The sequence below is a fragment of the Mauremys reevesii genome, linkage group 22 (genome assembly GCF_016161935.1).
Source record: "Mauremys reevesii isolate NIE-2019 linkage group 22, ASM1616193v1, whole genome shotgun sequence".
NCBI lineage: Eukaryota > Metazoa > Chordata > Testudines > Geoemydidae > Mauremys > Mauremys reevesii.
In genome coordinates this window covers 1569343-1592490 of record NC_052644.1, presented here as the reverse complement: position 1 = coordinate 1592490, position 23148 = coordinate 1569343, and the positions used below count along the sequence as shown (strand labels likewise).

The following is a 23148-nucleotide window of genomic DNA, read 5'->3' as shown; positions in this document are numbered from 1 at the left end:
TGAGTCACAGAAATGCTCTGGATTGACACCTGTTGGGTAACTAGTCCCTGCTGAAACTGAGGCATCATAGCAATGCTGAGGTTGATTTGTTTTCAGTTCAGTGGTGTGTTTCATAGCCCCTCTAGTGCTAATAAAAAGGGAGATTCCCCACTATCTCAAACAGCGGCCCTGGGAAATGTGCCCCGGCCTTACCTGTTCTGCAGGATCCTGAAGCCAAATAACCCAGGAATCTGGGCATCCAAGTCACCCTCCATCCCCACCCCATCTGCAGGCATCTGTCACTGTCATTACCCAGCCCATGGCCATTAGATGAGGTCGGGGCCCAACGCCCTGATCGCGACTGCTAATCTGCCCGGGATCAACCTGCAGCTCTGAGGCCTGGTGCTGAGGGGCAGTGGCAGGGGATGGAGAGTTACTCCCATACTGGCGTTTCCAGGGGAGCTCCACCCCCCACCCCAACACACACACACACACGACCGCATGCTGCTAAGCTCAGCTGGGCCCCCATTCTGATACCGACTGCAAAACCCAGGTGCTCAGGGGTGCAAATTCCCTGCCCCTCTTCCAACAAGCGCCCCACCCTGCGATCAGACTCCCCCAGGGCCCTTGGCTGGCTCCCAGCCCCGAGCACCTCCCAGTCGTTGCCACAGTCACACACACGGGGATCGCCCCAGAGACCGGCACCTGCTGCATCACAAGTTTGAAGCGAGGGGATAACCTGCTCCCTGCCCTGCAGCAAACGGGTTTCGCTCTCGGAGTTGTTTTATTCCCGTAGACACATTGGCTCCTGCCTGCCCGCCCGCCAGGTGGCAGGGTGCTCCGGCCCCCATCCTGCACCACATGTAAATCTGGAGTGACTCCACTCGGGCGGCCAGGCTGATCCGGATTGACGCCGCTGAAACTGAGAGCAGAGATCCAGCTCTGGAGCTGTGCCATGAGCCGGGGGGCGTCTCTGGGCCCCAGGGAGGGTGAAGCGGGGAAGCTGGCACTGCCCAGGGATGAGCCATGGTCTGTGGGGGGGCCTGTTCCCAGCACAACGGTGACACCTCATGGTCACTGGCAGCATCTCACCCCTGCCCGGCAGCAGCTGGCGGCGCCTTGTGATTCGCTGCAGGCGTCCCGGCCTTTCCGAGCAGCTGCAGCCTGCGGCCAGCGCCCCACCACGGGCCGGCTCCAGCAGCCAGGAGCAGCCAGGCCCCCGAGCAACCCAGCCCCTAGGGACAGAACCCAGGAGTCCTGGCTCCCAGCCCCCCTGCTCTAACCACCAGACCCCACTCCCCTCCCAGAGCCGGGATGGAACCCAGGAGTCCTGGCTCCCAGTCCCCCCCCTGCTCTAACCACTAGACTCCACTGCCCTCCCATTGCTGGGACAGAACCCAGGAGTCCTGGCTCCCAGCCCCCTCTGCTCTAACCACCAGACCCCACTCCCCTCCCAGAGCTGGGACAGAACCCAGGAGTCCTGGGTCCCAGCCCCCGCTGCTCTAACCACCAGACCCCACTCCCCTCCCAGAGCTGGGATAGAACCCAGGAGTCCTGGCTCCCAGCCCCCCCTGCTCTAACCACTAGACCCCACTGCCCTCCCATTGCTGGGACAGAACCCAGGAGTCCTGGCTCCCAGCCCCCCTGCTCTAACCACCAGACCCCACTCCCCTCCCAGAGCTGGGACAGAACCCAGGAGTCCAGGCTCCTAGCCCCCGCTGCTCTAACCACCAGACCCCACTCACCTCCCAGAGCCAGGAGAGAACCCAGGAGTCCTGGCTCCCAGTCCCCCGCCCTGCTCTAACCACTAGACCCCACTCCCCTCCCAGAGCTGGGACAGAACCCAGGCATCCGGGCTCCCAGCCTCCCCTCCACCCCACTCTCATCCTTAGTCCAGGGCCCGACTGATCAGACGCAGGGATTGGACGAACATTGGAGGTATGCAAATTGTGTGCAAATCAGCCACAGCTCTGCCCTCCCCCGAAAAGCACAGGCCTGCCCTGGATGGGGCGAGCCACCCCCCCCCCAGCTCCCCCCAGCGGGGGCAGGTACCTCGCGGCGTAGGCCGGCTGCACCTCGTGGGGGTTGCGTCGGTCCAACCAGAAAATCAGCAGCCGGTCAAAGAGGGGCTCGATATTGGCCACCACAGGGCGCCCCTCGGGGTAGATCTGCAGGGTCCCCCCGAACCTGGGGGGGGACAACCACAGGGACACCTCAGCCACCAGCCAGCCTGGTTCCCAGCCCCTGGGCACGTGCCCTGCTGGCGCCCGAGGGGTTAAACCCTGCGCACCCCATGGAGGGAGGGGACTGGGGGGGGGGGTGGATAACTAGCCAATGATTCCCCCTCGCTCCATCCCTGCCCCCCAGGGGCTGAGAGAAACAGTCCTCAGCCCTGTGTGGGTCCCTCTGGGGCAGGATCTTCCCCTTGAGAGCCCCCCCCCCGCCCAAGGGGTCTCCCCAGCGTCTGGGGCTGACACAAGGGCCCTGATCCCAGCTCCAGGGCAGGGGGAGAGATGGGGGGCGGGGCCAGAGCACACTGGGCTGGTGGATGTTCCCTGGGCCCCCAGGCCATGTGGGCTGGGCTGACGCAGCAGACAGGCACACCAGGGAAACTGAGGCGCACAGAGAGGCACTGACATACTGAGTCAGTGGCTTGGTATGCAGCACCCCCCCCAGCTCCAACCACTATACCCAGCTCTCCTCCCAGATCTGGGGAGGGAACCCAGGAGTCCTGGCTCTCAGCCCCCCCTGCTCTAACCACCAGGTCCCACTCTCCTCCCAGAGTTGGGGAGGGAACCCAGGAGTCCTAGTGCCAGAGTTGGGGGTGGGTGGACGAGGTTGTTGAGCCCTGTAGCTTGTCAAAGGGCTGACTTCCGCCCCCCCCCCCCCGAGTACCCGCTGGGGGTGTCAGCACCTGGGGGGGGGTCAGCACCCCTTAACCCTTCGTGTGCCAGCACCTGCTGCAGTGTTTTGCAGGGGGGGCTAGCGCAGGCAGGAGACCTTGGAGCCTCGATGCTCTGCACCCCCAGGGCAGGACCCCCCCCAGGGGAGAGCACAGCCACAGTGGGACAGCCTGGAGCCCCCCCCCCCAGCCCCTGGGGCAGCCACCAGCTGCATCTGTCCCACTGGCCCCTGCAGCTGAGTCGAGGGGCCACAAAGGCAGGCGGGGGGGTCACTAGAAGTAGCCCCCCTTTTCCTCCTTCCCAGTCGCTGGCCACGGGGGGGGTGCAGTAGACACCCATCACCAGGGACTCTGGGCTGCTCCAGCCCGTGACGCAGCCCAGAGGCCGCCCTGGCATTGGGGGAAGTGTGTGCTGGGGGGGAGCTTCTGTCTCTACAGGGGCGGCTCTAGGAATTTGGCCGCCCCAAGCAGGGCGGCGCTGCCGGTCCCGCGGCTCCGGGGGGCCTCTTGCAGACGCGCCTGCGGAGGGTGCGCTGGGAGGGCGGCAGGCGGCTCCGGCAGACCTCCCGCAGGCATGACTGCGGAAGGGCCGCCAAAGCCGCCTGCCGCCCTGCCGGCAAAATGCCGCCCCAAGCGCGCGCTTGGCGCGCTGGGGTCTGGAGCCAGCCCTGTGTCTCTAATTCATCCCCCCCCCCAGCAAGCTGGGGTTCCCAGGCCGGGGGACGTGAGACAGAACTGGGGCGGGGGGGGCCGAGCGGCCTCCTGTGCCCCCAACCCAGGGCCGGCTCTAGGGTTTCTGCCACCTCAAGCAAAAAGAAAAAGTGCCCCCCCACCCCCCTTTTTTGGCTTTTCCACATTTGCGCTTTGCAGTGTTGCTGGGGTGTTTGCTTCGCCTGGGTGCGGGGCTGACGATGCAGCCGAAGCTGCTTGAGCCGGGCCCTGGCGCAGCCGCTGCGGGAGCTGAAAAGCCCCTTGGGCCGCCGGAGCGGGTGAGTAGCTCGGGCCCCCGACGTGCGGGGGGATCCAGCCCCGAGAGGGACAATGCCCGCCCGGCGTGGTGCCTGGGTCCCCGAAGGAAGGCGCCGGGCTGGTGCAGCCGCGATGGGAGCCGGCCCTCGGCTTTCCTGGGCACACACCGGCCCACCAGGAGCTTTCTGCTCCTTTCGCACATTTCCCGTGAGCCGGACGTCGCCCAGCTGGTCCCTCCCAGCCCCCACCTGCTCTAACCACTAGTCCCCACTCCCCTCCCAGAGCCAAGGACAGAACCCAGGAGTCCTGGTTCCCAGCCCTCCCTGCTCTAACCACCAGCCCCCACTCCCCTCCCAGGGCTGGGGAGAGAACCCAGGAGTCCTGGCTCCCAGCCCCCCCTGCTCTAACCACCAGCCCCCCACTCCCCTCCCAGAGCCAGGGAGAGAACCCAGGAGTCCTGGCTCCCAGCCCCACCTGCTCTAACCACTAGTCCCCACTCCCCTCCCAGAGCCAGGACAGAACCCAGGAGTCCTGGCTCCCAGCCCCACCTGCTCTAACCACTAGTCCCCACTCCCCTCCCAGAGCCAAGGACAGAACCCAGGAGTCCTGGTTCCCAGCCCTCCCTGCTCTAGCCACGAGACCCCACTCTGCTCCCAGAGCCAGGGAGAGAACCCAGGAGTCCGAGAGGCCGGCGCAGGGCTCACCTTAGTCCTGCTGTTGACGAGGTACCCGCCCAGCCGGTCGCTGCTCCCACGAGGGCCCTGACGGCCTGGCTTGCGCCCCTGCACCCAGGCGAGCTGGTCCCCACGGATGCTGTGGGAGGGGAGGCCGCGCTGGCTCGCCAGCTGCCCGTCCCGGCACTTCCTGCTGCAGCCCAGGCCCTGCACCTCGGGCCACCACCCGGGCGCCCAGCACCTCGCCCAGGAACCCGTCCGTCATGCGGATCCCGTAGCTGTGCAGGCAGCGCCAGCCGCCCGCCCGGCACCCCGTCCTCCAGCCGCCAGCGCTTGGGCGCCCCGTGCCCGCCCAGCACCCCCCTCCAGCAGCCCTTTGGCCAGCAGGATGGCGCCCTCTGGCTCTGCAGTGAGCACAGCAGGGCACCGGGCCGGCTCGGGGCACCCAGGCTCTAGGGGCGGCCGGTGACGCAGTTTCTCCATGGCAGCTGGGTCACATCCATGGTGCCAGCTGGCAGCTGCCCCCGTGGCTGGAGATTGCAGGGGTCGGAGCTCTGCCCTCTCCCACCAGCACTCACCGGGGGAGGGGCCTGTCTGCTCACCCATCACCCCGCCCCCCCCCCGGTGCCAGCTGCACCCCTCCCCCTCCCCCCGCGCATTGTCTGCCCCTCAGAGGGGCATTGCCCACGAGCCCCACACACACACACAGGGCCCCACTCCGGAGGCAGCATCTGAGCCAGACGGCCTGGGAGCCACCCAAGGGGGCTAGGAGCTTCCCTCTGGGCCCTGTCCCCAGCATCCCCAAACTATCAGTGCTGGGATGCAGCCACCTCTGGGGAGGGACGTGGGGGCTGGTTACACGGGGATGCAGCCGCCTCGGGGGCGGGGGCGGGCTGGTTACACTGCAGGGAGACGGGATTGGAACCGGCCGGGCACTTTGGAACTTGCTGCCACCAGAGGTAAGAAGCCCCCCTGGACCGAAGGCCGGACTCATTTCGCCCAGGAAACCTCCCCTGCAGGGAAGAGTCCCGCCCCATTCCTCCAGCGAGTCCGGGAGCGTTCCCGCCGCGTTCTCCTGGGAAGGCCCCAGGAGGTGCCGAGATGCCGCAGGGCCGGGGCCAGCCCCTCTGCCTGGGAGATGGGCGGGCGGCTCGGGCTGGCCAGCTCCGAGCGCACCGGAGCTTTGCAAGCACTAAAAGGTGCCGGCCGAGCCGCAGGAGCTGTGGAATCACGGGCGAGGCCCTGGCTGTCTCTGCTTCCCGACCCAGCTCTGCCGCCCTGCGGCCTGGCCCGCCGGCTCCTTGTGGTGAGGGCTCCGTACAGCCCCGAGCACCGGCCGGGAGCCTGGTCAGCAGCAATAAGACGCCAGGAGGCCGGGGGTGGAAAACATTAATACTTTATGAACAAGTCCTATTTTCACAGCCTGAACTTGGGGGGCTTTTTCTTTTAAAGAGAAGAAATTTCACAGGGTGTGAATTATAAACCGGGTTGGATCCAACCATCTCTCCCCAGCTTCAGGAGGATTCGGACGGAGCCGCACTTGTATCCTCCCACCAGCGCCCTGGGATGGGCCAGGCAAGAGCCGAGTGTGAGGAAAGCCACAAAGGCAGCAGCCTCCTGTCCTCCCCCCACCCCCCCCAATAAATAACAGCAGCTTAAGCGTAAGAACACAACAGACGAACCCACCAGAGCTCACAGCCACGCGACCGGGGGTCGCCCCACTCATTGCTCCCCCCCCCGCCCCCGCCGGAGCCTTTCAACGGGGCACAGTCTGATTCGGGGACAGGGACCCCCAAGGCTCTGAAGGGGGATGAAGGCGACTTGCTGGGCTCCCCGCCCCCCCACCACACACAGCACTGGCCCCAGCCCAGGCAGGACACTGGCGAGGCCTCACCAGTGATACTCGATTCGATCTACCCCGGGGCCTAGCTGAGAATTTCAGGACAAGAGGCAGGCGGGGGTCACGCACGGCCGACCAAATAAAAAGAAAGAAAAATTTCAGCTGCCTGTAAGTAAAGACTGTGATTGACAACGGCAGGAGGTTTTTAACGAAGTTTTTAAACGGACATTACCCCCGCGCGTGGGGAATGGGCGACGGGTTGGATCACTTGCTGATTCCCTGGTCTGTTCACTCCCTCTGGGGCACCTGGCACTGGCCACTGTCAGAGAACAGGATCCTGGGCTAGACGGACCTTTGGTCTGACCCGGCATGGACCCACACCTGGACCCACAGCTCTGAGTTTTGCCAAGACATCTGAGCGCTGGAAATTGAAAGACCTTCGTCAATTGACTTGAGAAGGTTCTTTGCTTGAGAAGGGCGAGGTCCCTCGGGCACAGACAAACAGATGGCGAATAAATGCAAATTCTCTGGGGTTTTCAAATTCTCAGGTGGTTTAGGAATTCTTGCCTCGTCTTCATCTGTCACCTGCCGCAACAACACGCAACGTGGGGAAACGAACCATCCTGCTAAGTCGCTCTCAACGGTTTCGAGACTGCTCTGAAAGGCACAGACCCCGGCCTCGGAGCGGCACGCTGAGGGAATTCAAGTGACCAGTCATATCGCAAAGAAAAGCTCCCTAGCACAGAGCGGGGCAGCAGTCGTAAATTCCAGGGCCTCGCGGTCTGAAAGGAAGTTGATTCTTTCTGAAATGCACAAAACCTCTCACAGGCGCCTTCTACTTAACTAGCGAATGTCGCCGGACTGCACCGGTCACCGGTGGGCTGGTAAGAGCTTGGCAAAGACGACGTTCCAAGCGGGACGTTGAGCGTGTGGAGTTCGCTGATCTCGTCACAATACAGATCACCAAAAAAAGCCTTTTACCTTTCCCAAAATGCTCTCCTGGGGGTAGATTTCAGCACAAAAATTCTTCCTTGAAAATTTCACCATCATAAATACTAGCAAACAGCGACAGCTGGGCAGTGTCCCGTCAGTGGCTCGATTCGTTCACAGCCAGAGACGTGTTTGGCGTTTTGTAACTCGGAAAGCAGTGCTGGCAACCAACCCTCAAATTACCTCCCGTGGAATCAGACAGGGGAACTTGCTTCTTACGGTTCAGTGTCACCTTTGTTTTTACCTCCGGCAAAAAGCTCCCCCCGCACGTCCACCGTGCCTGCCTGTTCCAGCTCGGCAGCCAGGAAGGGCCGTTTCTTTTGCGCGAGCACCCGCATTCGCCGAAGAGAAGCAGCTGCTGCTTTTCCCTGCAGTCGCTGATGGGGTGAGAAGGACATTTGAAGTGCAATACAGAGGCTAACGATTTTCCATTTTGTCACGTCTTGCAACACTGCCAGGAGGACCGTGGTGACCTTCGGGACGGATACGGCCACTTGGCGCACTCAACACACGGGCTTGGGGTTTAGACGAGCCGGCGTGACAGAGAAAACCTGCTGGCCAGTTCAGGTTAAAAGCTCGGTTTCTGCTGCCGACCTGGTGACGTTTACACCCAGGCGCATTCGTTTGTGGCTCCGTTTCCGTCACTAACGAGAAAACGGGCGGAGGTGACGCTCTCGCCAGAACTTCAGCGCATCACGGACTGAACTGAATCTCACACGTTTCGTGAGGGGAGCTAGCGGCCCCCAGGAAGCCGGGAAGGGCCACAGGTGGCCCGCGGGCAGCCCATTGAGTGTCACAGGAGGGCTGTGTGGGTCGTGCGATGTTCTGGGCCAAGGATCAGGAGAGAGACCGCAGGGCCGTAGCCCAGCCGAGGGGGCCAGGGATCACTGCTGCCGGAGGCGGCGAGAGGGATGGGGAAGGGGCGCAGGCGAGGGGCAGCATGAGGACAAAGCAGACGGGCTCTGGCTGTTCAGGGAGGCTTTACGCCGCTGTCACCACCTCAAATCCAACCCTACAGCCGTGGGCCAGAGTCAGTGATGGCTGCAGCCAGACTCTGCCCAGGGCGAGCCCCTCTCAGCCGGCTGAGCCAGAGGCGGTTAACATTCAGAGCACTAGGTGAGTTAGGACCCCAGATCCTATTGGCTTTCAACAGGCCTTTGGAGTGTGTCGCTTCGGCACTCTTGAGAATTTGACCGTAGGTCTGGACCCAGCGGGGCCGGATTCGAACCGGCCCCCCCGAGGGGAAGGTGCTGCCGGCATGTTACCCCAGCTCAGGAGACCTGGCCTTTCCTGCCCGGTAGGCGGCTTGGTTTGAGATGCGTCTGTGCTGTTACATCTGCCGTGGGGTTTTCAAACCCAGATCCCCGCGCCCGCCCAAGGGATTCAGCGCCCGAGCCGCGGAGCCCGAGGGAACCTCCCGCAGGAGCTGGGACTAAACCCAACGGCTCCTGCCACGGGCACTGCACCAGACTCAACCCTCCGAGAGCAGCTGCCGGCGAAGTCAGAGTCCCGGAGACAGGAGGGCCCCACCCGCCAGTGGTCCAGTGTTCAGCTCCAGTATTTCAAAGGGGAAGTGCAGTCCGCCCAGCCCCGACTGTCCGTCTGTCCCCCCGGAACGTCACGTCGCCCGGGGCAGGGCAGACGTCACAAGCACAGTGCTCACAAGCGCAATGCCTGGCTGGCTGAAAAGCAGCGAGACGAGGCGGAGCCAGACCCCAGCTTCAAAAGCAAAACCAGTGTAACAGAAATCCCAGCCCAGCCTAGAGCGCCCGGCCAGCCGCACGCTGCAGGGAACCGCTCCCCTGCTCCCATGTGTGACAGGCAGCCCCCAGGCTAAGACACCCCCCACCTGCCTAGCTCCGAGCAACGGGGCAGCAGGAGACAACCCCACCGAGCCAGCTCCCAAGGAGAAGCCGCTCCCCCCTCGTCCTGGCGCTATCCCGGGGGACTCTCCTACCCAGAGCAGCGGTTAGCTCCGGGAGGCTGGCCGGGGCCCCGTTCCGGCATCGCTGAGCCAGGCCCGTGCCAGCCTCGGGTCGAGGGGGCCAAGCAGCGGGCAGGGAGCGGCCGGCAGGCGCCGCCGGGGCTGCATACAATCAAACGGGCAGTTTGCCAGAGGCCCAGGGCTCGCGGGCCGCACGGCTCGGCAAGCAGGGGGCTCAGCGCGCGGGGCACGTGGTCCTGGGAAGAGAAGAGAAGAGAAAGTGCTTCAGCCCGGGGGCCCGGCTGGCCATGGCACAGAGCTGGGGAGAGAAGAGAGAGTCAGTCAGAGCTCGGGGCAGCTCCCGCGGGGGTCTCAGGGATTTGACAGACAGCTGCCTGGGAGGGGGGGCGGAGGGGAGTCCGGCAGAGAGACACGAGCTCCAGCCTCTCCACCCACCCACGCGTGCCCCAGGCCTGCCCCACTGCCGGGGGGCTGCGGAGGGAGCCGGCTCCACAGACCGTCAGTCGTTGGGGTCCGGACAACCCGCCCCCCAGGACGCCACGGCCGAGCCCGCCCGCACGCGGCTCCCCCCCCCCAGCTTACTTGCAGACAGACTCCTGGGGCCTTCGCGCTTAGCACCCGCACGGCTGCTTGCTCTGCGGCTGAGCCCCGCGGGGCTGTCGCAGGTGGCGCAAGGAGGTGTCTCCATACTGGATGCCTGAGCCCATCCTCTCGGGGTCCAGCTCACCTGGGCAGACAGAGCAGCGCTCAGCAGGGTGGGACGCACGACCCCCCCGCCCAGACTGCGTGGGGCTGGGAGGGAGGAATCTTCACCAGGACCCTGCCAGGACAGGCGGGGCCCAGCCCTGGGTTCGCACCAGCAGCAGCCGGGCAACTCCGGGCCGCAGTCACTTGCTAACAGACTCCAGCCTCACTACCGTCGCCGAGATCGATCCGGGAGCGGCCGCCACGGCGGGCTGGGAGAGCGAACACCCTGCGGGCGCCAGAGAACCGCTGCCACGGAGCGCAGGGGGCACGGGGCAGCACCGCGCCCCTGGAGAACTGGGCCAGACCCCCGCCTCTGCCCTGCTTCAGAACCCGCCTGCGCCCCCGGGCTCAGCCAGAGCCCAGACCAGCCTCTGTCTCCATCACTCGTTTCCCTTCCCGGCTGGGACGCTCAGGCTGGAAACACTCCAGGGGGAAGCGTGGGGCTGTGTCGCCCCCACAGGGTCCCCCGCCGGCTCCAGCCTCGTACCTGATTCAATTTTGTTCAGTATGGTCCTGGCACATTTTAAGAAAGCTTCTTCCACGTTCTCCCCGGTCAGCGCGCTCGTCTCCAGGAACATGAGCTCTGCCGAGGCGGAGAGAGAAACGGCAGGAAGGTAACCAGGGGGGCGGCTCCCAGCCCGATTCGCCGCAGCGCCCCGCTAAGCCCAGGACAGCCCCAGCTGGGTATCGCGAGACAACGCTGCCTCTCGCCCCGCCGGCACGCACGCCGGAGCCGCCCCACTGACACACGCGCACACACACACACGCACGCCGGAGCCGCCCCACCGACACGCACGCACACACACACACACGCACGCCGGAGCCGCCCCACCGACACGCACGCACAACGGAACCGCCCCTCGCTCGGGATCCCACCCCACCGACACACACACACACACACACACGCACAATGGAGCCGCCCCACCGACACACGCGCGCGCACACACACACACACGCACAACGGAGCCGCCCCTTGCTTGGGATCCCGCCCCACCGACACACACACACACACACAACGGAGCCGCCCCCCACTCGGGATCCCGCCCCACCGACACACACACACACACACAACGGAGCCGCACCCCGCTCGGGATCCCGCCCCACCGACACACAGAACCGAGCCGGGGAGCGGGACCTGCGTACAACAGGGCCCGATGCGGCGCCACCGCTACACACACAGAACGGAGCCGCTGCTCGTCAGCTGGGAGCGGGGCCCGATCCGGCACGGCCAGGCTGAGGCAGGGTTCTAGCCGTGGAGTCCGAGCTCCCCCTCCTGGCCACACAGCACCGGTGCCAGGCTGCCACTCCTAGCAGCTCTGCAGAGCTCCCCCGCCCGCCCCCAGGGGCCAAGCGCAGCTGCCGCCCTCCCCCCCAGCGCTCAGCAAAGGAGCCACCTGCCTCCGGGGCTGGAGCAGCAGCCCAGGGCCGATGAGCCCTTCTGGGGGCCACGGGCTTTTAATGCAGGCGTGGCCAGGACTGCGGTGCTACCGCTCACGGGAGAGACAGCGCCTGCTAGCAGCACCGTGCCCCCCAGCACCCGATCCGGGGCCAGCCCTGCCCGCCGGGGGACAGCACCCCCTGCCAAGCCCCCCAACACCTCCCTGGGGCCAGCCAGGCCTGCCGAGGGACAGCACCCCCTGCCAAGCCCCCCAACACCTCCCTGGGGCCAGCCCTGCCCGCCGAGGGACAGCACCCCCTGCCAAGCCCCCCAACACCTCCCTGGGGCCAGCCAGGCCTGCCGAGGGACAGCACCCCCTGCTGAGCCCCCCACCCCCCAACACTGCCCTGGGGCCAGCCCTGCCTGCCGAGGGACAGAACCCCCTGCCAAGCCCCCCAACACCTCCCTGGGGCCAGCCAGGCCTGCCGAGGGACAGCACCCCCCTGCCAAGCCCCCCAACACCGCCCTGGGGCCAGCCAGGCCCGCCGAGGGACAGAACCCCCTGCCAAGCCCCCCACCGCCTAACTCCGCCCTGAGGCCAGCCAGGCCTGCCGAGGCAGAGCACTCCCTGCTGAGCCCCCCACCTCCCAACACCTCCCTGGGGCCAGCCAGGCCTGCCGAGGGACAGCACCCCCCTGCCAAGCCCCTCACCCCCTAACACCGCCCTGGGGCCAGCCAGGCCTGCCGAGGCAGAGCACCCCCTGGCAAGCCCCCCACCTCCCAACACTGCCCTGGGGCCAGCCCTGCCCACCGGGGGAGAGCACCCCCTGCTGTGCTCCCCACCCCCCAACACTGCCCTGGGGCCAGCCAGGCCTGCCGAGGGACAGAACCCCCTGCCAAGCCCCCCAACACCTCCCTGGGGCCAGCCAGGCCTGCCGAGAGACAGCACCCCCCTGCCAAGCCCCTCACCCCCTAACACCGCCCTGGGGCCAGCCAGGCCTGCCGAGGCAGAGCACCCCCTGCCAAGCCCCCCACCTCCCAACACTGCCCTGGGGCCAGCCCTGCCCGCCGGGGGAGAGCACCCCCCTGCCGAGCCCCCCGCCCTGCCCCCTAGTGCCGCCCTGGGGCCAGCCCTGCCTGGCCCCACACCACTTTCCATAGCTCCGTCCCCTGCTGGACCCGTCCTGGCTGCGGGGAGATCGCAGGACACTCTCACACCAATGAGGCCGGGTGCCATGGCAAAGCAGGCAGGGGACAGGAACACCCCCAAGGAACAGGCCAGGCAGGGGCTAACAAGGCCCCCAGAGCAGCGCCCGGCTCGGTACCGTTCTCTTGCGCGAAGCGGGAGGCTTCCAGGAAGGTCACTTCCCGGTCCGCATCCAGGTCCTTCTTGTTCCCGCAGAGGATGATGACGATGCTGGGGCTGGCGAGGGTCCGGGCGTCTGTCAGCCAGTTGGTCAGCGTGTTGTAGGTCTCCCGGCTGCAACACAGGACGGAGGGGGCAGCGGGGGGGGTCCCGGATCGGGGGCCGCCCCCCAGGCCCTGGCCTGCCAGAGGGTCCCTGTGCGGCGCCCGCTGCTGGCGCTGACCTCGGGCGCAGGCTGCACGTACCGGGGGGACGCGCGTTCCTACGTGGCCAAGTCGAGGAGCAGAACAGAACCGGTTCGGCTCGGCCGCTGGGGTGGGACCGGCCCGGCTCCCCGGCCCGGATGCTCAGCCCCGAACGGGGGGGGCCTGTTCGGGTTCCGTTTCTGTGGCTTTAATCTAGTTCTGTCTGGACACCTGCCCAGGGAGCTGAGTGGGGGGGGACCCAGGGCATCGTTCCGACCCCCAGCCGGGATCCCCCCCGCGGCGCTGAACACCCACCTGGTGATGTCGTACACCAGCAGGGCCCCGGCTGCTCCGCGGTAGTAGCTGCGTGTCACCGACCTAGAGGGGGAGGAGAGAGACTCGGAGCGACCGGCAGGGCCAGGCGCTCGCTGGGAGCCGCGGGTCAGCTGGGAGCCGTGGAAAGGGGCAGGGGAAGGCGTCGGGCCGCTGGGTAATGGAGGAGCCGAAGGCACGAGGTGGGTTTCTGGCGGCCGCCCCACAGCGGACACAGACGCCAGCCAACCTGCCCCAGGGCTGAGACGGGGGCTCGACCACACAAGCCTTGGACTCTCGGGGGAGGGGGGCTCCCCCGGTGGGGTTCTGTCCTGTGGCCCCTGCCCCACGGATCCATCTCAGACTGGAGCCAAACTGGAACGAGATCCTTGAGCCTGCCAATGCCCCCGGCAGGGGAAGGCCCTTCCCTCCGGGGACAGAGCAGAGCCGGTGCCCCCAGAGGGGAGGGTCCTGTGTTCCAGCCCCCGCCCAGGGCGGATCGGACCCAGCGTCCTAGCGGGGAACGGCCCCACACCCCAAGAGCAATGGGAAGGACGGTGTCTCTCTGCACTGCCCTTGGGAAGGGGGGTCCCCATCAGAGACGCGGCCATCGTCCGTACCCCTCGAGCTCTGGGGAGACCCAAAGGAGCAGAGACCCTGGCCCCACGCCGCAGCCCGACGAGCGAGCAGGCTCAGGGACTCGAGGCTTTTCAAATCGCACACGGAGGCGGCGCCACAACAGGGAAAGCTACCAGCAGCTAAGCGTTAGGTGGCTGGGTGGCAGCATGGCCTAGTGGGCAGGACACTGGGCTGGGAGTCAGGACAGCTCGGCCACTGACCTGCCACGTGACCTTGGACAAGTCCCCACCCATCCGTGCCTCGGTTTCCCTCCCGCCCGTTCTGGGACTCGCCCGTTTGCAGAGAAGGGCCCGGGCACAATGGAGGTCCCCAGTCTTGGTCGGGGCCCTCTGAGTGCTGCCGTAACGCAGAGCTGCAATATGGGCCAGGGTCCGGCATCCCGCTGTCTGCACACAGGCCTGTCCTGTTCCACCGGCACAGAGCGTTGTGCTGTGCTGGTAAGCACCTGCCACGTCCCGCCCCAGAGGTGGCTGCACCTCCATGGCTATGGGAAAAGCGACCCCTGTCAATCTCCGATTCCGCTCAACTCCCGCAGCCGCCCCGTTCGCAGGCTCCTGGGACCATCCCCCGTCTCCAGGCTGAGCCTGGAAGGCTGGCAGCTGCGGCACCCGGCCTCGGCCGTCGCTGGACAGGGGGGTTTTACCTGAACCGCTCCTGTCCGGCCGTGTCCCAGATCTGCAGTTTCACCGTTTTCCCACCGACGTTCACCACCTTGGACCCGAACTCCACCCCAATGGTGTGGTTGGAATCCTGCTTGACTGGAGAAGGGAGAGACCCCAGGTCAGTGACGGGCCGAGAAGGCCCCCAGTCGCTTAGGGGTCAGCTACAAAGCGGAGCCACTGCGGGACCAGGAGCTGATCCCCGGGAGCCCCGAGCGACCTGCGACTGCTCCAGTCCGATTCCCGCGCAGACGGAGGCTGCAGCTGCTGCAGAGCGACGGGAGCGAGTCACGTTATTGTTAGGGCCTCCTGCAGCGACACAGTGTGAGCAGGAGACGCACAGGGCAGACAAGCTTCCCCTCCCCAGCCCTGCCGGTGCCCCTCACTCCCGACCCGTAGCCCCTGAAGCCCAACGCACCCCCCCAGCTCTGCCGGTGCCCCTCACTCCCGACCCGCAGCCCCTGCCAGCCCAGCCCTGCCCCCCACAGCCGCCCCCCAAAAACTGTTGGTCCAATACGGTGCTGTCACGAGCAGGGGACCAGCACACACGGACGCCTGCTTTTGCCTTCCCACTGTTGGGAAATTTGCCGGATTGAGCCAACTTTGCGGTTTTGGTCCAACCCGTGAAAACACGATTCGGCGGCGCAGCGGCACGAAGGGTCCTGACCCAGCGCTGCCATGCGATCGCCCAGCCCCCGGGAGTCACGTCACCTGAACAGAAAGCCAGGAACGCCCCAGCACCCCACTGCGGGAGCGTCAAACGCGAACGCAGGCAGCGGTCAGACCCCAGCACAAATCTGCTCACGCGGGGAGCCAGCAGAGATGATGTGTCAATAACTAGCAGAGGTGTGAGTGTGTGTGTGTGCGGTGTGTGCACGCACCCCCCCAACGTGCCCTTTTCATTTCCTTGGCACGGTTAACCCACTACCCACAGTGTGTGAAAATCAAGCGCCGGGCGGATTCGTTACCAACACGGGAAGCCCCTTTGGGATACAATTTTGTAATTTGCTGAACACATGGAGGAAGCCAGGGTTGTGCAAAGACATTTGCAACGAAAACCACAGAGCAGGAGGGGTTTCACGCTGGATTTCCTGTTAGTCTAGTCGAGCCGTTTCAGTTTTCCCATTAAAAAAAATAGGAAGAAGGTTTTCAAGAAGGCTGAAGTTTTAAAATGTCGTGATAAAAAAAATCACCACCGCACGTTTGGATGTGAAAACTCCCACTCTTTCGTCAGCTTCTTTTGTAGAAGGCAAGTTCTGGAGCTGAAGGACGGACCGGGAGGCAAATTCAATTGTCTTTCTGGCAACAAGCGTGCAGCAGAATCTCCCCCTTCGGATGAGCTCCGAGGGTCTCGGGTATCAGGAAACACCGGAGCAGAACAGAAATCAGTTCAGCTAAACACAGCACTGGCCACGGTAACAGGGCTACTTACATTTATTCTCTATAAACTGATGCAGGAGACAGGACTTCCCGGTACCGGCACTTCCTATCACCAGGAACTTGAAGAGGAAATCTGAAGAACAAAACAAGCACAGTTGTAACACTGGAGCGGGGGCGGGGGCCGTGAGGAGGGGCAGCACGTTCTGTTTAAAGGGGCTGGGGAGGTTTACGAAAAGCAGAGCATCTTAACCAGACTTTAGAAACAGGCACGTGCAGCGCTCCCCTGCGTCAAACTCCCCGTGTGACCTCAGGTCCCCGCACCTCCCTACAAGGGACAGCGAGGCTCGTTAGACAAAGCGCGCTGAGGTCTCATCCTAGGTGTACGGACAGCGCCCGGCGCAACGGGGGCCTGATCTCAGCTTGGCGTCTTTTGGCACCGCTGTTAACTTGGCATTATTTACACCCCACTGGGCGCTAGCCAGCTCCCTTCCGCTCGCACCGGGGCACGGATACCGATCGGCACACCGCGGCCATCGCCGGCAGCCAGGTGTGCACACGAGGAGCAGAGACACGACGCCGCTCAGCCCAGAGAGAGGCCTCCAGGGGTTAGGGGCTTGAGCCTCCCAGCTATTAAGCTAGGCACCGGTCTCACTCCAGTCCAGAGCGTGTGAGGTCACAGGTTCAAATCCCCTACAAGTCTCACTGGCAGGAGGTGAGGCTATTACCGAATTAGAAGGCGTTCACAGGAGGCCAGTCAGAACAATCAACGGCCTGGACCAACAGTCCTGTGAAGACAGTGGGACTGGTTACCTCAGAAAGGAGACGAGCGTGGGGGTGGGGCGGGGGGTGTTTGATAAAATGGCCGGTCTAGAGAAGGGAGACCAGGAGCTTCCGTTTGCCTCGGCTGGTCACTCACACACAGCGGGACCCCAGTGTGATTCAACGGTGGGAAACGCACAGCTGGCCAAAGGACAGACTTTTCCCACACACCATGGTTAGACTGTGGAACTCGCTGCCACATGACGTTGTTGAGACCAAGAACTAAGGAAGATACAAGAAGGGGCCTGGACATTTATAAGCATAACCAGAAGAGCCAGAGTCATTATAGTCAATGAACAGTTTTAGAAGGGGCATTAACCCTCCTCCTACTCAGGGCTTAAGCAAGCGAACTATTAGAAAGCAGCATGGGACATAACGCGGGGGCAGATTATCCCATGGCTGCCGCTGTCCTTGAAGCATCTAGCACCAACCACTGTCAGAGCCAGAACACAGGCTGAGACAGGCCTCGGGGCTGCTCCATAAGCACCTGCTTCGGCCAGCTGGAGCCAGGCTGCCCGGCACCGTGGGGTGGATCCCTGGCACGGCAGCACGGGCAGGGGAATCCAGCTCCTCGGCCTTTCCCCAGGGCTAAATGCAGTGTGCAGAGACCTTAGGGGCAGTTCTCGCCACCGTCAGAAGGGACGGCCAGAAACAAAACACGAGTTCGAATGAGACCAACGGATTTCCCAGAGTGCTCCGTGCCGTCCGCCCTCCCGCGGGTGGGCACTGGACAGAACCGTACCGTATTCCCCCCGCCCCCGAGAGCCTCCCATTACAACAGCCTCCAGGGAGATCTCTTGGGCTGAAGTCCCACACGCTCCCCCCAGCCACCAGCCAGAGCCAGTTCCTGCCGGCTGCGGCGTGAGGCGCGATCTCCGGCTCAGATTCTGACCTGTCCCTGGTGGCACGATGGTAAAGCCAAGAGACCCCCCTCTGCAGGGTGTCCCCCACACAGAGAAAGCCCTGGCTATTTCGGCCATGCTAGCCAGACTGAAGGGAGAACTGGCACCACTACCCGAGTGGCGATCCCCGTAGCCGTACTCAAGCTCATGCTGCCGGCTGGTTCTCCCGTCGGCCTGGGTAACCCACTTCCGAGAGGCGGTAGCGAGGTCGACAGAAATTCTAGCCCTGTCCACATGGGGGTCAGGTTGGCTTAACTGTCTCTCGGGGGGTGGATTTTTCACACGATGCCGACGTTGGCGCCCAGCGTAGGCCAGCCCGCAGACTCCCATGGGCGGAAGCTGGTTTTAAGTCCCACTCACTGGCGCTTCGCTTATGAATCTAACGTCGTCTTTCATTTACCAGAGGCACGTTTGGAAGAATTTGCAAGCAAGAGTCACTGCAGCGAAGCCCACATCAATGCTACTCGACTGGTGGGTCGCAACCGAAGGCAGCCGGGGGCATAAGGCATTGACAGTTCTGGGCCAATGTAAAGCCACAAAGCCCTCTCTCCGCCCGTCCCCACACACCTCTCCCCTTCCAGGGCAAGTCTTCACCCTCAGGATTACAGAGACTTCTTCTCATCAGTGGATTTTTGGCATCAGATAAGGGGTTGCCAAGCGGAGCAGGCTCCATACGATACATGGAGCATTCCCTGCTCCCGCGCCAAATTACCACCTGCCCAGGTATTCATCCATTTGGATCTGGAGACAGCAATTCTACTCCTCACTGGGTAACTGCTCCATTAAGAACACATGGGGGGAGGCACGGTACGTATATGGCCCCACGACTGGTACCCGAGCACCTCGATCTGTACCTCTCGCCCACTGGCGGGGAAGCATTTTACACATGGGGAAACTGAGGCAGGGGCTCACTTCGTGTCCCTCCCTCCTGTCACCGTTCCCAAGTCAGGCTGTTTGTTTACTCTCGGCTCAGCAGGCAGTTTTGTGCCCCATTCCCTCTCTGGCATAAGAGCGCTGGGCACGGCTACGTCAGCTCTGACCAGCCTCCCGCCAAGCCCATCGCCTGTGTCCACAAAGGCCCAGCTCCCGACGCCCAGAGGAAGGTGCGAGAAACCCCGCCGGGAACAACGATGGAATAACGTACCAGAGGGGGGTGCTCCTTGAAACACCCTGATTTACAATCCTCTCATAGAACAGCTTCCTAGCAGTGACCCTGCGGATGCTGCCGAGCGCACCGGGGTCAGTGGTGTTAGGCACCGTAGGCCAGGAGACAACAGGCAGGTGCAGCCAGGGGGACGTACCAGGAACTAACAGGCCATGATGAGCCGTGGGCTCAGCGACCGTACCCAGATAAATGCCTGGTCTTCAGCAGAACCTCGCAGCGTTTGAGTCACAAACACCCTCACGATGAAAGCAGGAGTGTTCTCCTGCTTCCCCTTCACCGGTTCCGAGACCACGGCCAGAGGGAACCGCTGGATCACAGACCTATGGGACTCGAAGGGATCTCGTAAGTCACCTAGTCCTGTGCCCCGCTCTGAGGCCAGGCTAAGTAATTTCACCTGACCCAGGCCACAGCACTCCCCTGCATCAGTAATTCCTCTCTGAACCAGAGCAGAGCCTTTACAAAAAGAGCCCAGCGGGATTTTAAAATGGCCAGTGATGGAGAATCCTAAGCTAAAAATCAATGCTAGCTCTGAGAGAAAGGCTTCTCCCATTAAGCAAAACCACCTCCCTTCAGTGATTTAGGTCCCATGATTACCGTGTTTACAAGGGAAATATTTGGGATGCTGCTTTCCCAAGCACTGGCTGCTATCTCCCAATCTTAAAACCCCGGCCTACACCTCCAAGACAAACCCGGGCCCAGCAAACAAAGCCTTTGCAGGGTTAAAGGGAACTCAGTTATCTTGATATCTAGGCGGTGGGTGAGTTCAAAGTCGGCTCAGCCACGGCACCTGCCTCTCTGCCAACTGCGGTTTTCTGATCACATTTTTCACGTGGCGCCGTCCGTGCTCGTGCGGAACACAACACAAGCACGAGGGCAGGTACCGAGGAAACCGTGCAACCAGTGAACCTGACGACATGCAAAGGCACAAAGTAAAACAAGCGAAGAGAGATTCCCCTGCTCCCCCGGGAGTCAGGCCGGACGAACAGCCAGCGAGATTCCGACAAAGGTGGTTTGAAACAAACTCTTTGGCCTCTTGACCTGCCCAGCAGCATGTTGGCTGGGGGTGATTTTCTCTTTATTTCCTGGCAGAGTGACACCAGCCCAAGCCCCAGTGTGGACACCAGTACACTAATCCCTTTGGCTCTCAGCCCGTTGGCTGCACAGACCAGGCCTCGAGCTAGCAGCAGCCTGTGAGAGACAGGCCCCATGACCCGGCACATGCTCCTAGGAGCTGCTGACTCCCATGCGGGCCGGGGCTGTACCGAACGGTGACGTCCCCAGGCCTTCCTCCAAAGCACCGTCACCCGCGGGAGCCTAATTCCGAACCAGAGGCTTCGTGCGGAGGACGACGCCCGCCCGGGCGGAGGAGGTGAAAGAGTCACGTCTCTGTTCCTCCGTCAGCGCCCAGCCCTGCTGTCCCGACGCACCCCTGGGTGCACACAGGGCCACTGAAACGCGGTTCATTCCCAGGGCAGGGCCTCTCCGCCCCCGGGACTTTCCCAGCCCCCCCCCGGGCACCACGCACAGGGGCCAAACCGGGCCAAGGACGCTACTTTGGGGAGGATTTCTGGGGCCAGGGCAGCGTTGCCAGGCCTGAGCCAATCCCCCGGCTGTCGCCTGCCACAGCCCTGGAGAATGGGGGGGGGGTCGCAGTGGGTCACCTTTGGCCCAGCGGCACCCGTCTCGGCCACCCCTCCCCTCCTGACACCCCCGACTCCTCCCAGTGCCACCCCCTCTCCCACTGCCCCCAGCCGCACCCCAACGCCTGACCTCCCCCTCAATGCACCCCCACTGCCTGCCACGCACCCCCGCCCTGCTTCACACTCACCCAGACGGGCCAACCGCCCCCCCGCACAGAGCTCCCCTGCCCCACTGCACCCCCCCGCACTGAGCTCCCCTGCCCCACTGCGCCCCCCCGCACAGAACCCCCTCCCCCACTGCGCGCCCCGCACGGAGCTCCCCTGCCCCACTGCGCCCCCGCACAGAACCCTCCCCACTGCGCCCCCCGCACGGAGCTCCCTGCCCCACTGCGCCCCGCACGGAGCTCCTGCCCCACTGCGCCCCCGCACAGAACCCCACCCCACTGCGCCCCGCACGGAGCTCCTGCCCCACTGCGCCCCCGCACGGAGCTCCCCTGCCCCACTGCGCCCCAGCACGGAGCTCCCCACCCCCCACTGCGCCCCCCCGCACAGAGCCCCCCCCGCTGACCGTAGCTCTCGGACATGGCTGGGCCGGGGCGGGGCGGGGCGGGGCCGGGAGCTGCCGAGCGGAGCGGGCGCGATATGGCGGCGCCCAGCGACCCGGCCGGGGAGGCGCTTCCGGGTCCGCGCGCGCGCCGGCGTGCGTCTGACGTCACCCGGGGGAGGGGTGCAGGGGCGGGGCTTAGCGGGAAAGGCGGGGCTGGGAGCCCGGACTCCTGGGTTCTCTCCCCGGCTCTGGGAGGGGAGTGGGGTCTAGTGGTTAGAGCGGGGCGGGGCTGGAGCCCGGACTCCTGGGTTCTCGCGCTGCTCAGTGAGGGGAGTGGAGTCTAGTGGTTAGAGCAGGGGGCGGGGCTGGAGCCCGGACTCCTGGGTTCTCTCCCCAGCTCGGGGAGGGGAGTGGGGTCTAGTGGTTAGAGCGGGGGGGGGGGCTGGGAGCCCGGACTCCTGGGTTCTCGCCCCGGCTCCGGGAGGGGAGTGGGGTCTAGTGGTTAGAGCCGGGGGGGGCTGGAGCCCGGACTCCTGGGTTCTCGCCTGCCCGGGAGGTGGGTCCAGTGGTTAGAGCGGGGCTGGAGCCCGGACTCCTGGGTTCTCGCGCTGCTCAGTGAGGGGAGTGGAGTCTAGTGGTTAGAGCAGGGGGCGGGGCTGGAGCCCGGACTCCTGGGTTCTCTCCCCGGCTTTGTCTGTGAGCCGTAGGGCTAAGGACGCGGGGCTGGAGCGTCTCCGGGAGAAGCAGCTGCCTCGGCCGGACCCCAGGGCCCGTGGCGCGAAGGGCCAGGCGGGGAGGGGGCAGGGGGCAGAGGCAGCTCCCCAGCGGGCGGGGGGGGTCGCTGTAGGAAAGGGCCAGTGATGGGGTCCCAGCCTGGTGGAACCAGCCCGGGGGCTCAGCAGGGCCCCATAGCCCCCCCACACACACACCTGTGTTCTGGGCTCCGGGGGCACCAGCTGCAGAGGGAGCCCAGGGCCGGCTGCCCCCGGCTCTTTCATCTCAGCCCCGGCACCGCCTGTGTCCCCCTCGCCAGGCAGCTGGGGGGCCCCCGGGCAGGCCTGGCTCAGATCCCAGATGCCTCCCCACAGCCTGGGCTGGGATCGGGTCTCACTGCTCGCCCCCCCCCCCCGCACCCCACTCCTGTTATTCACAGCTGTGTTCCAGCCCCACCCTCCACCGGCTCCTTCCTTCCCTTCCTCACCCGAGCTCAGCCCAGCCTGCGGCTCACCCGCGGGTGCAGGGCACCATGGTGGGGGGCATGTGCCCAGGGCTGAAATCTGCCCCCTGCCCTGGATTGACCCCCCCACACACACACCCAGGGCCTGCGCCCAGCGATTCTGCCCCAGGAGCTGCCCCCTCCGCCCCCACCCCTGGATTTGCTGCTGAGGGAAGGGGGGTTTGGGGAGCTAAGAGCCCCAGGAGCAGGGAGGTGGTGAGGCTGCTGTGTGAGCGGCTTCCCCCAGGGTGACAGGAGCTGGATCTAAGCAGCCCTGGGCTCCCCCCACTGCCCCCCAGCTCTGCCGGTGCCCCTCACCAGCAGCCCCTTGGGATCCCAGCCCCCAAGTGAGTGGCCATGTTGTAGTCTGGGAGTTGAGTGGTGGCTGGGGGGGCTGGCAGGTTGGGTTCCTAGGAGGGAGCCCCCAGGCCCCCCCTCAGAGAGACCAGCTTAGTCCCAAGCTGGGAGAAAACCCAGGAGTCCTGGCTCCCAGCCCCCTCCCCCCCGGCTCTAACCACTGGACACCACTCCCCCCAGAGCCAGGGACAGAACCCAGGAGTCCTGGCTCCCAGCCCCCTCCCCCCCGGCTCTAACCACTGGACACCACTCCCCCCAGAGCCGGGAATGGGACCCAGGCGTCCTGTTTCCCCTCTGCCCTCCAGCACTGCGTGGGCACCACGCTGAGACACACCCCGGAGCCCTGTGCTCTCATCCACAGGCCCCAGCAAGCCCTGACCTGGGGCGGGGGGGGGGGGGGGCGCAGGCCGTCTGGGCGCGGCAGGTAGCGGGCGACTGTACCATGGACTCCCTGTACCTGCCAGGCGAACACGCCCTGCCCGTGCCTGTGGGCAGCCCCACCTCTGCCAGCCAGTTCCGGGAACAGCAGCTGGGGGG

General features: G+C 64.8%; 2 protein-coding genes across 3 annotated transcripts; both read right to left on the bottom strand.

Annotated features, from left to right (window-relative positions):
* Nucleotides 1-188: 188 nt before the first annotated feature.
* On the bottom strand, nucleotides 189-7692 carry EGLN2 (egl-9 family hypoxia inducible factor 2). Its single transcript, XM_039510878.1, is given in 6 exon segments — nucleotides 189-207; nucleotides 2032-2166; nucleotides 4580-4740; nucleotides 4742-4802; nucleotides 6984-7056; nucleotides 7599-7692. Coding segments are annotated over 6 exon segments (543 nt in total).
* RAB4B (RAB4B, member RAS oncogene family) lies at nucleotides 5905-21161 on the bottom strand. 2 transcript variants are annotated; one of them, XM_039510254.1, is made up of 8 exons: nucleotides 21060-21161; nucleotides 16018-16098; nucleotides 14570-14684; nucleotides 13291-13353; nucleotides 12750-12904; nucleotides 10534-10629; nucleotides 9882-10026; nucleotides 5905-9597 (listed from the first exon to the last, which is right to left on the bottom strand). In XM_039510254.1, the coding sequence occupies exons 1-7, from the start codon at nucleotides 21073-21075 to the stop codon at nucleotides 9911-9913; spliced, it is 642 nt and encodes a 213-aa protein (XP_039366188.1). In that variant the 5' UTR covers nucleotides 21076-21161; the 3' UTR covers nucleotides 5905-9597; nucleotides 9882-9910. The 2 variants fall into 2 exon arrangements, with proteins under 2 accessions (XP_039366188.1, XP_039366189.1); XM_039510255.1 differs by having other exon boundaries at nucleotides 5905-9535.
* Nucleotides 21162-23148: the final 1987 nt, after the last annotated feature.